Source organism: Gymnogyps californianus, chromosome 15, assembly GCF_018139145.2.
Source record: "Gymnogyps californianus isolate 813 chromosome 15, ASM1813914v2, whole genome shotgun sequence".
Classification (NCBI taxonomy): Eukaryota; Metazoa; Chordata; class Aves; order Accipitriformes; family Cathartidae; genus Gymnogyps; species Gymnogyps californianus.
In genome coordinates this window covers 6994237-7012045 of record NC_059485.1, presented here as the reverse complement: position 1 = coordinate 7012045, position 17809 = coordinate 6994237, and the positions used below count along the sequence as shown (strand labels likewise).

Below are 17809 nucleotides of genomic sequence, written 5' to 3'. Positions count from 1 at the left end.
CACCTATTTTGGGGGGAGTTTCTTTTCTCTTGCTTTATACAGTAGTAAACATTGTTGGAGGGAGATGGTGGGTTTTTATTTGGTGTAATTCTTCAATACACTTCAATTGTTCCATTCTTTCTCCACTGCTCCCCCTTCCCCACCTCCCTCCAAATTTTAAGGCACATCTTAGATAAGATGAAAAGCCAAATCTTTTTTTAAATTTATTTTAACTAGCACCACAGTTGCGTAGGCATGATTGCAGAACAGAAGACCACAGGCTACATCAGAGTGTAGTTGTGATATCCGAGAACTTTTTGTCTGGTTCTTTTAAATGCTTAAGCAGTCATTTGCAAGCATCTGAATCTTGACTTCTGTCTTGTTTATATCCTTGATGTTTTCTCATTCTTGTTTGTCCTGAGCAGTTTATATTGTACACTGTGATAGTGGTTTTGCCATGGAGATTAAGGGGTTTGACCATGAAAGCATACAAATACAGCACAACTATTTGCAGTGCAGGAAACTCAAATACAGAGCTGTGCCTGAACAAGCATGGTTACATGGGAAACATTGCGATCCTGGTTTGATAGACTTCTGAATGCTGTCTGTTGGTACTCAGTTATGTAGACACGCTTCTGGTTTTGGTTTGATTTCAAATTTGACGGAAGCAAAAATCTTTATCCTGTTGTTATAGGGTCTAGATGACGAATATCAAGAAGAAGGGAAGCTTCTAGGACAGTATGTCTACGATCAAGGAGGAGAACCACTGCAGATGTTTCCAGTGATGGTAAGTCTGCATGATAAGATTTAAAGTGTCAGGGGAAAGATACCTGTATTTTCTATGGTCGTGTGCAATGAGCAGTGAAGGAAAAAGGCCTCGTTCTCTGTTGGGCACTGTAGAAACTGAGGAAGAAAGTATCTACCTATCTGCCTCAAAACCTATGGTCTAAATAGATTAGAGGGGAGGAAAGGTTTGTGCCATCTGGACACAAATGGTGTGAAGGTGCTAAACACATGAAGAGTCTGCTTCATGCTGCTTCTGACTCCCTTCACAAATAACCAGTTGTAAGGCAGGGAACGTTGTGTTCAAAGTGGCAGAAAGTTCCCAAGGCATGACTTAGTTATTAATAAAAGTTGGTAGTTGCAGGAATCTAAGAAAGCAACTTCAGTTGTACCTGTTTATGCTAGAAACCTAACTCTGGTTTGTGTGTTTGCTTTTTCCTTCTCCAGGAGAAAAGTGAAACCGCATTCCAAATAGTGGAACTGAGAATTTTTTCTAATTGGGGACATGCAGAATATACATGCCTTTATCGGTTCAGAGTGCATGGGAAACCTGCCGAATAATCTCCTACACTACAGCTTGGGTTGGTTTTGTTGTTGTACATTTGTTCTCAATTTGTATATACCGGAAAGCCTAGAACACTGGAATCTTTAAAGGACGAGGATGCAAGAGATATACTGCAGAACTGTTGATCCTCTGATAAAGGCAGAAGACTGTCAGCAAACCTGTATAAAAAATAATTTTTATTTGCTCTAATGCTCAGCTTGTAATTGCCAGTTAGCTTTATATTTTTGTGTCCATGCCGAGAGAAATAATGCATGAAAACTACTCTGGTTCATAAAGCCCAGTTGGCAAACAGGCGACACCTATTTTATTACAAATGAATGTATAGGGTTTTTTAAAAGAATAAACCACACTTTCTGCAACTAGGAATCTGGTTTTTTTAAATCCAGGACTTAACTGCATACTTCTGTTAGCTTGGCACCATAAGCCAAAACCTGTGGTACACTTTAAACACTGACTGTGGCTAAAGGTGTCCTTCAGTTGACCCTTGGTTTTGACCTTTTTGGTGGATCCAAAAGGGCAGCTTTGATACATGTTGAATATAATAAATACTACTGTCAGGGAAAGTTAACACGACCAAAACTAGTTTAAACACCAGCGACTGAGAATGCTTTACTGTAATTTGTGGCCATGAATTGCTCTCAAAGTCAGGGATAACTTTAAGTAACTGAAGTTATTTTAAGGGTTTTTACCATAGCAACTTGGCCCGTTTGTTCTTCTTTAGTGTCAATTCCAAATTGACTTTGATGTACTGACTAACTGGATCGGAGCTGATAAGCCTGATAAATTGCTTAGTAAACATTAGTATACAGCAATGTAACAATCTTAATTTGTCAAAAGTGATCTCTTTGGGACAAGAATGCCTTAGGCTGGTTCATTGTTATACTCGGTAAACGTTGGAATGTGGAAAACACGACTGAAGTAAACCTTGCTACTTCACATTTACAAGAGGGACTTCTGCTCTGTACTGCCGTACTGAAAGATATGGGCATTCTTTAGATCATCCCCAGAAACCTTAGTCGGGTATAGGATGATTAGAGTGATGTCTTGCTCTCAGAAGCAACATTTCCATGTAGAATGAGATGAAACTACTTACTGCCCCCCTTAGGAATGCTACTTTGAAGTCCTTTTCAGAAAAGATTCCTGCAATGTACTTGTATGCAGAATTTTTATCTTGCTGTTATAATGCATTTTATAGTTACATATGAACTGTTAACACATGGAACTGCTGACTGGTTTTCTGAATAGAGTTATGTATGTTGCACAACAGTCCTCGAATGTTTAAAAAAAAAAAGTCTCCATGTGAAGAACTTTTTTTTTCACTTGAGCTAGAGACAGAACCTATGGCCTACGCAGAGGAGCTAGACTACACATGTACAGGTGTTTTCATATTATAGGTTACATATTTAAAATTAGAATTATCCTGTATAAATTGAAATTAGGTAGCTGGGGTGGGAATATTTTGAATAACACTAACTTATTTTTAAAAAAGCAAGATAGGACTTTGTGCAATGTATTTTTGTAAATGCTTTTCAAAATGTCTGTTATTCTTTGCTGCCTCTTACTGACAAGATGCTATTGAGATGTTAAATAAAGAGTTTTAATTTTTGAAAGTGCATGTAATATTTGAAACAAGAAATAAAGCTGCTTTTCTGTATTTTTGATCACCTGCTTAAATAACTGAGGCCATTAGAGGCTCTAACACTAAAACTGAATGCCTGTTGCCATCGTGGCAGGCAGGATAGGTTTTCCCTATGGCTCGTTTCCAATACAATCTACCTCTTTCTCCCCCTGCCCCGATCATTGCTCTCAAGTGGGCTGTCAGGTACGCTGCTCCCGGGTAGGGTCACAAAACTTGGAAGTGCAGCTCCAGGAGGAGTATGTGTCTGGTAGTTAAGTACCTGGCGCTCGCTTTTCCCTCAGAGTTTCTGTGCAGCAGTGTCTTGTGCTGTTCAGCACACACTGACATCTTTGAAGAAAACCACAAGTTGGTAGTTGCTTGATGACTTTCAGCCGTGTGCAGTACAGTGTTGAAATGCTGGGGAGTTGGGCTGGCTTGCTTGCTTGGTTTTAAACCCCGTTTCCTCAGCCTTGCCTGTGTCCCTGAGCCACAGCAGTACTCTGCTCGGTCTTACTGTCTGCAACCCACACACCCTTCCTAGATTATTTTATATTCTCCTTTTTCCCTGGGCTTGCTGGCTGGTTATGCGATACAGCAACCAGAGACTCTTGAGCTTGCTTTAATCCTCTTTTTAGCCGGCTGACGGGCCCGGCACCTCCCCGTTCGGTGGGCCTTGTTTGCAAGCCCGAGCCTGTCTTTCTCCCCTTGCCCGGGGGGTGCCCTCCTGACGGCCGCTGCGAGGCGCAGCCCCCAGCCCGCCCTCCCTCGGGCGCTCGCCGCTACCGCTATCGGCCGGGGCCGCGCCCGGCCCCCGGGGCGCCACGTGACGCAGCGCGCCTCCGCGCAGCCGCGCCTCCTGAGCCTCGCAGGCCGCCGTCAGAGTGGGCGGAAGCCGGGCAGCGACGCGCGCCGCCCGCGACGCCGCTCCGGGGCTGCGTGCGTCTGCGCCCGCCCCCCCCCTTCCCCTCCCCCTCCTCCGCGTTGATGGCGGCGGCGATTATGGCGGCGGAGCAGGAAGCCGCGAAAGGCGGCGGCAGGAACCGCGGCGGCGTGCAGCGCGTGGAGGGCAAGCTGCGCGCCAGCGTCGAGAAGGGCGACTACTACGAGGCGCACCAGATGTACCGGACGCTCTTCTTCAGGTAGGGCCCGGCCCGGCCCGGCCCGCCGCCCTGCCCCTCCCCCGCCCGGCCTTCCAGAGCCTTCCCACGCACTCTACCCTGCTGCCGCCCGCCGCGCCCGTGCCCGCTCGCCATTGGTCGTCGCTTCTGCCCATCTCCGCCTCCTGCTCTCTCATTGGGCCGTGGGGGGGCGTGGGGGGGCGGGTACGTGCCATGGAGGGTAGGGTGAGCGGCGCCGGCCCAGGTAGGGCCCGGGCCCGGCCTGGGGGCAGCGGGTGGCTGTGGCTCCGGCTCGGCTCGGCTCGGCTCGGCTCGGCTCGGCTCGGCCCGGCCCGCCCCGCCCCGCCCCGCCCCCGGCCGCTGCTGTAGAGTCGCGGCGGCTGGCGGCCGTGTGAGGGGGCTTGGGGGCGGCGCCGGGAGCCGCTGCTCGTCGGGGTTTGAAGGTGAACTCCGACCGCGGCGCGGCCGAGCCCGGCGGCCCGACCCGGCCCGACCCGACCCGACAGGCCCAGCTGAGGGAGCGGGCGCCGGCGGCGGCGGCAGCAGCAGCTGGGCACGGCGGGGGCTCCCTGCTGCCGCCTCCCGGGAGCACACCGTCCCGCTGACGTGCAAGGGGGCGTGTTGCGTCATACTTCCCAGAGGTCACGGACAGAGCTGAATTTCGCTCCTCGTCCCCGAACGTCTCTTGGCGGCCCCACGTCCCGAGAAGGCGGAGTAAGGCCCTCCCCTGCCAGGCGGGATGGGCTCGGTGTGCCTCCCCCGGCATCCCCTGGGAGCGCGGGTCTGGGCTCTTCACGTGTCCCTGGCTCCAGGGCCGTCCGTGAGCTCCTCAAGCAGATGCTTTCTCAACAGCCTCTGCTTTGCTAGCTCATTTTAAACGTCAGCCTGGCTGTGAAGTAGATTGTTTCAGGGTTTTAAGGTTTTTGACTTGATTACTGCTCAGCCAAGAAACAGGGCTACTTTGCTGCATGGTGGTCACCCTCTGGTACCGCTTTTAGGAAGGGGCAGCGCTCAGAAAGGCAAGAATTACCTGCACTGAGGAATTTTGTTAGAATGGATTCTAGCTGGTGTGATGTTTGTATACATGACAATGACCAAGTAGAGCAGGCCTGGGCATTCTTTCAGAAATATTACTACTGCCTGTTATGTTATGAGAAACTTATTTTTATTGCAAACCTTTTTTAGATTACGCTATTTTTCACATCCACCGTAACTTGTGGTGGTCACCCTTTTTCTCATAAAAATTTAAAATGTAGACCCTTGCTTTCAGGGACACAGAATAAAGTGGTTCTTCTAGGGGCTTCCTCGGTTGGTCCCAGCTTTGTTTACTTGTGGCTCTGCCGGGGGAGGACAGGTGGGAAAGCTGCCTTCTGAGTCTTGGTAGCTCACTTGTGTCAGCTGTCCTCGGAGCTCCGATTTGGAATGGGAACAGGCCTGTGGGTATCCTCAGAAAAATAGCAGCCAGGTACGTGGGGAAGAGAGTCCTTGTGCATAGTCTGCTTCTGCTACCAGTGTACATTAGGTAGCCTGCCCTACCAAGCACCATTAAATTAAAGCAGTTGTGTTCTGCCGTAGCCTTCTGATGGGATCAGCAAGGGCACCGTCTAGGCCTTAAGACTTAAACTGTATTTGAGAATAAATCTAAATTTAAGACAAAGCATGGCCTATTTTATAGTAAGGATTATGTGATGTGATGGCTGCAGTGGCGGAAGATGACTTGGCTCAGCAGGTCACTTCTCATCCAGTCTTCTGAATGTATTAACTCACATACTTTGCTTAAGCCTCCCTGAATTAATTTGGAATCAAAGATCCTGCCTTTTCCATTTTAAATGCAAGAGAAAGAAGGTGCTCAATTAAATGAGAAGGTGACATTTGCATAGCTGGGAAGAGGGTTTCCTTCTAGGCAAAAAGATATAATGAGACTGTGAAACTTGTTTGGAAAGTCAGTGAGGCCAAAAAAGAGTCCTGGATAGTCTCATCTGTCCTCTGTAAAATGTACGTTAATGTCAACAGTTTTCCAGAGACACATTAACACAGAGTGAGATGATCTCAGCTGTGGAATTGTAATTGGGATAGCCAGTGCTTACTCATTTTAAACAACACTGGCCTGTTAAACATTTGTTCTGTCATGAGTTGCGTGTTAAACTTGAAATCCTGACTCAGAGTTTCTAAAGTCATAAACTGAGATGTATTTGAGGGTGGAGGCAGGGAAGAAGTGGAGGAGGAAAGATTATTGTAAGCCTGCCTCCTGCAGACTTCTTACCCCTCCCTGTGATCCACGGAGCTTGTGGAAAACTGCTGTTCCTGCCTGACCCCGAGCAGCGAGTCCTGTGCTCCTCCGAACAGGAGTACCTGGGCTGTACGGGCTGGCTGGTTGAATTCTTCTCTGTTTATGATTTGGTGATTGAGTCAAACTTCCAAGTTTGACACCCCTGTTGTAGTTACATTGGTGTCTGTTTTCCTGATGCTTGTAGGTACTTTTTCTGGTATGAATGGTCTGTTCCAGGATTCCAATTATGAAAATGTTTCTCTCTGATCTAAATGGCATTTAGAACAAATGTAGTGAGTATTTATTTTTATTTAAAATTCTTTTTATTTAAAAAGTTTTTTAAAAAAAATGCACAACTCTTTTAAATGTATTTTATATTGTAAAGCTGTTTTCAGCATCTTTTAGTATCTGCTGTAATAATTCCCAGATTAGGAGCTCCCAAATAGTATTGGGAACCTACTGGAAGGAGAATTTGTGGAAGTGGATCCACACTGAGATTCGGAATCAAACGCCTAGAAGCAAACCTGGATGTGAGGCCAACTATAAAAATGTGGGAGCTGCCGATCCGTTTGACTACCATGCGGAGCATTTACTATGGTGGTTGCAAATTTGAATTGTTGAGGATACTTATTCCAAAAAACCACCATCATGCCATCCATTATTACAGTTCTGCTGACTGTTTTGGATAAAAGACCTTGGGGTTTTTGGAAGATGATGAGCAGGATGGGAGGACTGTCTCCTCCCTTGCTTGTTTGATCTGATTTTACCAGTAGGACTTGTCCCTGAACTGTCACGTGTGACGGGAATCTCACGTGCAGCACAAGAGCACGGTATCCACCATTTGCTCATTTTCCCTCTGGTTAGCGTGACCCCCTCCATGCCCACACTGTCCCACCGCTCCCCTGACTGCTTCACTTCACTCCCAGAGCCGCCGACCCCTCTCTCTTACCCTGCGGGGACGCTCGTGCATTGGATCTGCTGTACCGGGCGGCCTTGCCGCTGCAGGAGCAGAGAGGCTGCTCTGACCCCTGAGAACAGAAGGGGTGAGACAGGGGCGCAGCACGACCAGGTGTCGTAGAGGACAAAACGAATATTGCAGATGCTAAAGCAGTGTGATAGAACTGACGTCTTATCTTTTTGATATGAGCAAATCGGCTGTTGTTGCTAACTACTCAGAAAACAGACTTTTTGAGAAGCAGTGGAAATTAGAAACTGTATCTGCTGCCACACCTTAACTGCCTTTATAGGAAATGTTGCATTTATAATCTAGAGATGTGACTATCCAAGACCTTTATTTACCCGTAGTGATGGTGTGCAGGAGGCTGCAATCAGAGCACCACGGTAAGAGGCTCCTGCTCTTGAGGTAACCATTAGGAACAAATTCTTTTATTCTTCATTTCTTGGTTAACTCTTAAGTGAGGAAGGTGGAAGCTGCAGCAGGTATGTTTTGAAGCATTATATTTGAGAGACCAGACTTGTTTCTTTTATGAATTGGTGACTCTGTAAAGTGTTGCATGGTAAATCTTGCTGGCTGTTCTTGTCTTACTAGAGCCCATCAGAGACAAGCTGCTTTGGTTCAGCAGAGGACTAGTATGTGCCTGATGTGCCCTGGCAGGGAGTAGTAGTGGTGAGAGAGACTTAAACCAGTGGAAAGGAGACATGAGCGAGGAGAGGGCTGGAGCCACTTGGGTGGCGCTGGGTGTGCGAGCTGTCCAGGGTGTATTCCGAAAACTGTTTCACTGTGATGGCTTTGGTTTTGGTAAAGGCTCTAATGTGATGGTCTGAGCAGTGTAGTTTAGTGCATCAGCATCTTTTGCTTAGGTGAACTCCTGGGATCATTTCCTTTTCTTTGTTTCAGCCCAAATCAGGTTTGAAGCTCTCCGTTTTCAATCTTACACTCTTCGCTTGTATTCCATCAAGTCTGGAGCAGAAAACAAATTGTAGCTTGCAGTTAAAGTTACATCATTATTGAAACTAATCTGATTTAAGAATAAATCCCTTATTGCCTTTATTTTAAATTTTAGTGATCTTTAATCCTTTGAATGTAAGTAACTTTAAGCCTACACAACTTATTTAGTGGTAATTTTTATCAAGGCTTTGGTGTTGTTTTCAGGTATATGTCACAAGGAAAACATGCAGAAGCAAGAGAACTAATGTATTCAGGGGCTTTGCTGTTCTTCAGTCATAACCAGGTAAGTCACTGGTTTTGTGTGTGTAGTTTGGGGGGGGGGCTTTGTTATTCCAAGATTTTGAGGGGTGAATGATGAATTCTCAATGGTAAATGTTTGGGGTAATAGCTTTGTAATCTTTTGGTTTACCTCTTTGTTGAGTCTTTCTCCACAAAGAAGGATTATGCCAAATTGGAACATCAAACAGAAGTGTTTGTGAGCATCCAAACAATAATCGTAGCCACATTTGTTTTGCTTTCCTGGAGGCTTCTCTTTTGATGCCATCAAATTACTATAATTTTTTTATAAGGGAAGGTTGAGACTTGTGATACTGTGCCTTAGCTGTAGATGTTGATAAAAGTATTAAATCTGCTTCTGACAAAATTCTGGTTGATGTTTTCTTTTATGTACTGATATGTTCATCACTACCAGTATGTGTCTGTTTTGTAGCAAAACAGTGCTGCTGATCTGTCCATGCTGGTTTTGGAGTCTTTGGAGAAATCGGATGCAAAAGTAGCAGATGATCTTTTAGGTGAGGTGACCTTTGTGCTTGGTTTAATGGTGTTTAGATGTGCTTTCACTTCGCAGTGACTGTTGTTAACAGTCTTGGAACCTGAAATCCTTTTTGTGTGCCTTCCCACATGGCTAAGGGTTACCTTCATCATAGAAATGGACTGGGGGAAAACTTTATTAGAGGATAATGGATTCCCGATAACTTTGTGGGCATGCTTGGAACAAACATTGCTGTCTTGTGGCATTGTCCTTTCCTCAGTGCAGCAGTAACGTATTGTCTGCAGAGTCATTGACGTCCCCAGGGCTTTGGTGGATGGTGGTTTCCCACCCTAGCAGTGTGGTAGTGTGCACATTATTTGTGATTCAACTGTTCACAAGGAAATTTTTCTTGTTTGACTGTGAGATTTGGTAAGCAGGCAGTTCAGGGAGACCTTCTTAAGAGGTGCCTGGCCAGACTACTGCTGCAGCATGGGCGAGCCACTCCTATTAACAACCTATGGAAGGAGGCAGACACACAGAGGCAGTTCTTTGTTCACTTAGGTCAGCTCTGACATTCTGTATCCCATCTGTGACTTCTGGTGGTGCTTTTCCAAACTACAGCCCTGTGTCCCTCACAGCTTCCCTATGAATGGCAAACAGTCCCATAACCTGCAGTCTTTCCTCCTCCTTGGAATTCCATGGTCCTCAGGGATATCCTGTCCCAAACAATGAGACAGGGAAGCTGTCCCCGGCTGACTGCAGGGCACAGCTTTTGACTGTGGAGGAGTCATATGAATATTGGTGGCTGATAGATGCAAGATTGACTTGATGTATGAGAAGTGGCTCAAGTTCAAAGTCACTCTTTTTTAAGGTGGTTTACGGAGGCCGTTAAGGGAGCTTGAAGACACAATAGCACTGTAACTTGAATGTTGTATCTTAAAGATGCACTAGAAGCAGCAGTTCATCCTATTTCTATTAATGCTAAATATTTGTGAATCTTATTGCTTCTAGAAAACTTGGCTAAATTGTTTAGTTTAATGGATCCAAATTCTCCCGAAAGAGTGGCTTTCGTATCCAGAGCACTAAAATGGTCTAGCGGAGGATCAGGAAAACTTGGACATCCAAAACTACACCAGTTACTAGCAATTACCCTGTGGAAAGGTAAGAAAAATCAACTGGCTTTTCTGTGTTTTGTTTTGAAAATGTTGGAAGTATGGTACTGTAAGAGGTCTACTTTGGAAATAATCTCAGGAAGCTGAGATGGAAGTGGTTGATTGAGCTCTGCTATTACCTGATTTTTGCAATAACTTCAGCTTAATGTTACTAACAAAAAAAACCTGGGACTGTAACTCTGTATTAGTGCAAAACCCAAAACACAACTGCTGTAAAGCTCCCTGTAGGTTGATCCTTTAGACACTGAGGTAGTTTAAGTCATTAGGAGGAAAATTGCTGGGGAGCAAAGCTGTTCTGTTGTGGTCTTTTTGTTTTTAAATCCTGGATAAACATGACAGAGACTGAAGTACATCACCTAGCATCCAAAACGATCTTTGGATCTGTAATTAGGTACTTTTTGAGATGCTGACCAGCAGGCTTATTCCAGAATGAATGCTGTTGCCTTTGATTTATGTGGGATTTTATCACTTGTGATGGGATGTAAGATAAACCAAAAATGCACTCAGTAATTATTTTAATTGTGGATGATAGCCAGTTTTTAGTGTCTTGTGTTCAAAACATAACAAAGGTGAGTGAGAACAGTTGAATAAATGCCATCTCTTCTGTGGTTTCTCGTGAATTAATAACTGTGCAAGAGGATTGTTTGTTTATTTTAAATTTTTCAGTAGCTGCAAAGTGATGATAGTGGTTTCATATAACAATCCTGACCCAATGGTCAACATTCCAGCTCATTGCCTTTCTGCGTGCCATAGGCAATCCCATAGCTGTTCTCATGGGACTTATGTTAGCTTGATGGCTGCTGCCAGCCAGAAAGGGAGGATTTTCCTCAGAGCATTTAAGTTAGAAGCTGAGATGATATGATTAGGATAAGAAACGGTTGCATTCTGAAAGTAAAAATCCCCATTTTGTAGCAGTCTGACCACTGTTCTTTTGAAGAGCAAAATGCATATGTTTTCTTGGTCTGTAGTTTTTGAGAGCTTCATCAGAAAAGGCTCAGATTTTTAAAACAAAGCTTTTAAATTCCAAAGATTAGCAGCTGTCCAGTTTTGATTTGTCATTGCGGTGATTTTGCATGATGCTTTGCTTCAAGTTAAGTTCTAACAAATCATTGCTATTTCTTACACCTTTTTTTCCCGTATAATTGCTGTTCTATTCAGCACATGGAAGCAATTTTAGTTTTGATAGCGAGAGTAGGCTAAGCTAAAAATAGGAAATGCCTTCTTTCTGTGCACTTAGAAAGAAGGATGCCGAAGGTGCTGTTTGGCTCCTTGGTGCACGTGGTCTAATATGGAACTTCTTGATTCTTCTCCTAAGCAGTGATGCTAGCACACAAAGTGTCAACATGCAGTTAGATAAAATGATATGACAGCAGCTGAAGCTGTTTGTCCCAGTGGTAGCTGTGTTTTGTGGTGGCATTGAATAAACTGTATTTAATAGCAGTTCTTCAAATGTATTTAGGATAACATATTTATTATCTCCCTTTATAAAATGGCTGTAACTTATAAAGGCAAAAGCCCGCTCTCTTTTTGCTAGTTGTCTTGTTTATATACCATGTGTGTAGCTCTTGTCCTTTTACCACCTGTAGTATACAAGCCTAACAAATTTGTTTTTACGTTCAGGTGTGATGAGCTGATTTCTTAAAAGCCATTTTCTCTTTCCTTTTATAGAGCAAAACTATAGTGAATCTCGGTATCACTTCTTGCACTCCACAGATGGCGAAGGATGTGCAAATATGCTAGTAGAATACTCCTCGTCCAGGGGATATCGCAGTGAGGTGGACATGTTTGTAGCACAGGCAGTACTACAGTAGGTGTTAAAACTTTTTTTTAACTATTTTGCTGAGATGACACTGTGTTTGAGGCCAATCTAATTTAATCATGATAACTGTAGGTTAACTGTGCATCCTTTTCAAAAGAAACTGTGAAACTGGCCAGAGCTGCTGAAACTCGCTTTGTGTGGTAACAACAGGGGAAAACCACCTCGGAACTGGTCTGTTGAATTGGTCAGACTGGGGAGAGGGGGAAAAAAAAAAAAAAGTATTAAGGTCGAAACCTGAAGTCATGTTAATTGCCTGAAGAATTAATGTAATCTGTTTGACCCTGAAACCACAATTCATAGCTTTGTTAACACCACTTTATGTCTAGTTAGGGCTTAACTTGATGGTGTTCCCAAGGCTGGACCTAAGTAGGCTCTATTTTACCTTTAGCATAGTACTTGCTCTCAGTCTCGTCCTAAGAGACAATTTGTCTTGGGTCACCCTGGTCTATGAGCAGCAGTTCGCTGGTTCTTGGTTTGACAGAGTTGCTGGTGGCTTTCATTTACTTCAGGCATTTATTTTGTAGGAGGTGGGAATGCAAGCTATTATGTGCCTTTGCAGAGCTCGTGTACAATGAAGGTTGACAAAGCCAATTTTGCTGTGTTTAATCAGCTGGTGGCTTTCTTCAGTCAGAGAAAGCAGCTCATGGAGGAGTCTGAGGAGGAGGTGGAGACAGGACTGTGCAGCAGGGAGTCAGGGAGAGAGTAGGTGTTGGGGGAGAGGGAGGAGGTGAGAGCAAGTCTGTCTCTCTTTTGGCAGCAGTGAGCTGTCATGTCAGATTTGTGCTGCTTTCCATAGCTGGTTGATATAGATGGCAGTGATTTTGAGCGGTAGAAAATCCTTTATGGAAATCCAGTATATGCAGGACTCTTAAACAATTTTATGGGGCTTTGTTCTGGAGGGGGGGAAATTCTGGGGAAAAGTTATTAGTAAGAGATTATTTTTTCAGTATTTGTATAGCACTACTACATCCTTTACTGGCCTATATCTCAAACACTGTACTAAATCCTCTTACATAGTGGTTTATACTCTAATGAAAATAATTGCAGTTCTTTGCTCAGCATTAAGGCAAAAGAGCCCAGTGCCCTTCCATGTGTGAGGGTACAGAATTGGAGGCCAGCCTGCGACCAAAAATGAGACTGCTCGTGGCAGCCTTCCCAGTTCTGGAGACTTTATGTGGGACAAATGCTGTCAGCGTTAGGCCTATGAGACTTGCAGAGATTGCCAGTTAAATTAACTGGACCTGAACAAAGATTTGATCAGTTTGGGAAATCAATCTGTTAACTGGTGACAAATAAAGCTCAAAGTGTAGCTTTATTATGAGACTTTTAGACGTGTGTCAAACTTATTAGTGATCCTGATGCTGTGTTATTTTGAGGTAGTGCTAACAGAATGACAGAGTCATCGGAGACTGGCAGATACATACTGAAAGGAGACATGGATGGGACCCAGAGAGAGGTCTTTAATTAGGTTTTTACCTCAGCATAGTAAAGTCTGGACCAGTAAATGCAATGCCATGTTTAATTTGAATTATGCAGTGGCCAGTCTTTCCACATTTTGATTTAATTGATGCCCTCTGTTAGTAACCGTCCTGTATACAATCTGCTTAGATCTTGGTTAAACTCATTCTATTAATATTTAATGTCAGTTCTCCCTCCCAACCTGCTTATTCCACAATGTAATTTAGTAGCGATTTTCCCCTTCCTCGGTTGATAGCCAGACCATTGCCAAAGATGTACACGTCTACCAGTTAGAGTTTTTGCCATCAGTTTAAGCCTGAGATGGTTTCTGTGCACAAATGAAGTAGAGATTGTTGAGCATTTGGCTTCCCTTTTTCTTTCTGCACGTAAAACTCCTTCTCTGCCTTTTGTTTGTAACTTGCCCTGTTCTGTTTCCTTTTGCAGATTTCTCTGCTTAAAAAATAAGACCAGCGCATCAGTTGTTTTTACGACATACACACAGAAACATCCTTCAATAGAAAAGGGTCCGCCCTTTGTTCAACCACTGCTAAACTTCATCTGGTTTCTGTTGTTGGCGGTTGATGGGTACAGTCTGATTTTTCTCATGTTGTTCTTGGTTTCCTTTTCAGTTGTTACCGAGATTACATTTTTGGTTGTTTCCTTTCTAGAGGAAAACTAACAGTATTTACAGTATTGTGTGAACAGTATCAACCTTCACTGAAAAGAGATCCCATGTATAATGAGGTGAGTTACTCATAGTTGTAAACAGGATTTAACCTACAGAATTAGTTAAATAATAGCTGATTGTCTCCTGTTTTGTGACTTGTAGACACGGGTCAGTGATCTAGCTTGTGTGGGGTGACTGCTGCCCATAGTATTTCCACCTGTAAACGAAGTAGCTGACCTTGTTCTTCATCTTGTGTCGTTTCAGTACCTAGATAGAATAGGACAGCTTTTCTTTGGTGTTCCGCCCAAGCAGACATCGTCCTACGGAGGATTACTAGGTAAGGTTTATGCTGACGACTGTTTAGAGATACCACCAGTCTTTTCAGAGCAGTGGCTTATATAAAACAGCTGTGCTGGAAACAGATAATTTGTTCTAACGAGTATCTCGGGTTTCTCATAGCCTGTAGAAACAGTCCCTGCTGTAGAATACAAGATTAATTGTTTGCACGTGAAATTAATTTGGTGAAGCTAGTAGACTTTTCATCTTTGAGAAGGGGAGAAGCATATAAATGACTCTTACAGTTAATTTTTTACATTATGGTATGACTTCCAAATGTAAAGAAAAATCTTACTTGTGTTAGAGCTTAATTTCCTCAGACTTCAGTGGCTGATTTTCCTTAAGTCAAGTCTGGGACTTTGGTAGAGATCCAGTGCTGATATAAAATGAATGTTCCCAAAGTAGAAGTTCTGAAATTAATACTGCCCTTCTACAAGAAATGGAATAGAGATATTCAGCCCTCATTTCCTGGCTCTTGAATAAAATGTGAGCAAATTGAACTGGATTACTTTTGTAAAATCAGATGTTTTTTCTTGAGAACTAAGCTTTTCTGTTTGTAAACTGACTTGAAGCTTCACCTGCAAATGTCAGTTCACTGATACCCAGAGTTTGATGAAAAACATGAACGTCATAGATCCCATATGTAAATAACAGCTTTTCAGCAATTCAGGCATCTTTAAATTGAATAAAACAGGGAGAACGCATAAATGCCTCGAACAAGTTCTGTATAGCATGATGCAGACCATTGCTGGCTTTTGACAGTTTCATGGCTGGAGGTGTCTCTTTCCTCATTTGGTGGGGTTTTTTTCTTCCCTTTCATGCTGCAACTATAGTACATAAGTATGTGACTTCAGTGGGGTTTTTCCAGTGTACTCTTAGAGAAGGAACAGTATCAAAATACAGCTTCCCAAATCAATAAATTCTTCATGGAAACCAGTGTGGGAATACTGATGTCCTGCTGACACTCTCTTACTTCAAAACAAAAAAAAAAAAAATTTTTTTTTTTCGTTATTGAAATCTGCACCCTGGCAGGATGGTAGGAGAATAGTTAAAGTTTTTGAGATGAGAATGTAAAACTAGAAATTTTGACTGTCCTGTATTTTATTCCAGGAAATCTCTTAAACAGTCTGATGGGAACGGGAGAAGACGATGACACAGAAGATGGTCAGGAAGACAGCAGTCCTATTGAGCTCGACTGAATGTTGTTGTCATTGGGTGCCGTGTAAATCTGATGATTCGATGACTCCAAAGACAGTTTTGGAATTTGAATCCTGCAGTTGTTTCTTGGCACCTAAAAGGGCTCCTCTGGTCTTTTAGAAATGGTTGCTGAAATGTTTATAATGTTCGGTCTATATTATTTATGTAAAAAAAGAAAGAAACCAACAAAAAGTAGCCAAACGAACCAATCGGAGCAATTGTTAGCAGGTTCCCGATACAGCGGCTGGTGACTTTGATTAAAATATAGTCTTCTACGGTTTCTGATGCAGTATTCCCTTTTGCACAGTAATTCAGTAAAGCATAAATGTGGGTCTTGTACTTCACGGCCTACCCAGTACCATCTTTGTTACGAGAAAGCCTCCTTGACCTCTGCCATCTCCAAGGAAGATCTCGAAAGGCAGGGTGAGCAATTGAATAATTTATTTGTGAGGCTGGTGCCAAAAGTACTGCGAGACGAGCCAAGCAGCATAATTTGAGATGCACATCCAAGAGACATTGATAGCAAGAACTCGCTTCCACTGCCGTGAGTAACATGCACGCCATTCATACTGCCTTTCACTCTACTTAAGGTCTGGCTCTGGCTGAGCCCACGCGTGTGTTTAGCCGATACTTCCTGAAAAGCACAAGATTGAATTGCTCTTGAGTAAAAGCCAATCAGTGGAACATAGGTAATTGGCTTCCATGTGGATCTCTCTTGCCTAGGTATAAAAATTTGGCATCTAAAATACCTCCTCTGGCTCGTGGCTCTACTCCTTTGGAACAGATTCTTTTTCAGCATAAGTTCACAACCATACGTAAAGGCGACGGCGTTACAGTGAATGAAATGATTTGCCGCAAGCAATGTATGTGTTTGAACTGCAGCTGTATGTAAAGAAAAGGGATACTGCAGAACTTTTGGTTCTTTATGATATATTTATTTTTCTTGGGTGATTGATTCATTTAACACTTTCTGTAAAAAAAGAATAAGCCAATAAATAATGGAGTAACTTCAACCCCAGTGGTAGGCATAGCCATTCTACATCTCCTCCTCTTTAATGCAGCACAGCGGATGTCAGTGGTACAGTGAACAGATGAAATGGTGGGGAAACGCTTTATTTTTTCACGATGAAAATAAAAAGGCTTAGATTAATAAACAGCAATCATGCATGGGGGAGGGAGGGATTAATACAAATTTATTGACTGTATGAAAAAGAAAAGGCATTGAAAGGAAGACTTTGTGTTAATTGTGAAGTCTCAAATAAACACTTTATACCAGGATGTGCAATATTGGTGCTTTCTAGGAGTTTTATGAGTAATTTCCTTGCTGGTTTTTTTTTCCCCTTCTGCATTTGACTGTGGGTCATCCAGACCTCAGTGCTGCAGCTTTACCTCTGTGCAGTAAAGGCAGAGTTTCCGTCGGGTGTTGCGATGTCTGGGGCAGATGTGGATTGCTTTGATTTGCAGCAAGTTCAGGGAAGAACCCCCTACCCGGGATGAGGCTGCAGTATTTAATAGATGCTCTGGGATGCTGGCAGCAGTTAGCCACATCATTTCATTGCCTGTGGCTGCCAGCGACTGTGCCTGTCTTGGGGCAACTTAAGGTGTCCAGCAGCAACGGCCCCTCCTGTGTCCTGCATATACGGCTCAAAGTGAGCTTACGTGTTCACCTCGGCTCTGCCAGGTCCGGGCTGCGGCGGGCTCCAGCAGCCCCCTGATTTGAACCCCGGGAGGGCAGCACCCCGGGGCCGGGGAGCCCCTGCCTCTGCTGCCGGGTGCGGGGCACGGGCTGAGCCTGCAGCGTGCCCACGGGCAGCTGTGCTGCTGCCACAGGGCAGGTGTGGGGATGTATGCAAAATACATATTCAATAATGACAACACTATGTACAGAATATATGTATGTGTATAGAATAAAATATACACACGCGTGTGTATATAATAATTCATAATTAAATAATTGTATGGCATAGAATTTATAATATTAATTCTATTATTCTTATACATGCACACAATCTTTACAGCTAGCTATAAACACAAACAACTAGCCCAGCCTGTCCTCTCCCTGCTTCTGACATGCCTGGGGTTTTAAGTAAGTGTGAGTGGCTGTGTGTGTGAAATACATATTTATAAATAAATTAAATATCTATCTATAGTTATGCATATGCATGTGG

At 43.7% G+C, this 17809-nt stretch overlaps 2 protein-coding genes across 7 annotated transcripts in view; both read left to right on the top strand.

Moving 5' to 3' along the window:
• Positions 1-2981, top strand: part of SUN1 (Sad1 and UNC84 domain containing 1) — a 29564-nt gene extending 26583 nt beyond the window's left edge. For both annotated transcript variants that reach the window (XM_050906187.1, XM_050906186.1), the window contains exons 22-23: positions 674-766; positions 1210-2981. In XM_050906187.1, the coding sequence (XP_050762144.1) occupies positions 674-766; positions 1210-1323 (207 nt within the window). In that variant the 3' untranslated portion in view covers positions 1324-2981. The remainder of the gene's footprint in view (positions 1-673; positions 767-1209) is intronic.
• Positions 2982-3929: 948 nt separating this feature from the next.
• On the top strand, positions 3930-16919 carry GET4 (guided entry of tail-anchored proteins factor 4). Of its 5 annotated transcripts, none has more exons than XM_050906110.1 (9): positions 3930-4084; positions 8446-8524; positions 8951-9032; positions 10004-10153; positions 11878-11971; positions 13886-14026; positions 14110-14185; positions 14373-14445; positions 15555-16919. In XM_050906110.1, exons 1-9 carry the CDS (start codon positions 3930-3932, stop codon positions 15641-15643), a joined length of 939 nt encoding a protein of 312 aa, XP_050762067.1. In that variant the 3' UTR covers positions 15644-16919. The 5 variants fall into 5 exon arrangements, with proteins under 5 accessions (XP_050762067.1, XP_050762066.1, XP_050762069.1 ...); XM_050906109.1 differs by having other exon boundaries at positions 11833-11971; XM_050906112.1 differs by lacking the exon at positions 3930-4084 and adding an exon at positions 4648-4777 and having other exon boundaries at positions 11833-11971.
• Positions 16920-17809: the final 890 nt, after the last annotated feature.

What these genes read in the sequence shown, in the direction of transcription:
- GET4 (XM_050906109.1), top strand. Translation starts at nt 3,930, where the DNA reads ATGGCGGCGGCGATTATGGCGGCGGAGCAGGAAGCCGCGAAAGGCGGC. An exon ending in TACCGGACGCTCTTCTTCAG is followed by an intron (nt 4,085 to 8,445) that starts GTAGGGCCCGGC and finishes TGTTGTTTTCAG; the next exon opens with GTATATGTCACAAGGAAAAC. An exon ending in AGCAATTACCCTGTGGAAAG is followed by an intron (nt 10,154 to 11,832) that starts GTAAGAAAAATC and finishes TTCCTTTTATAG; the next exon opens with AGCAAAACTATAGTGAATCT.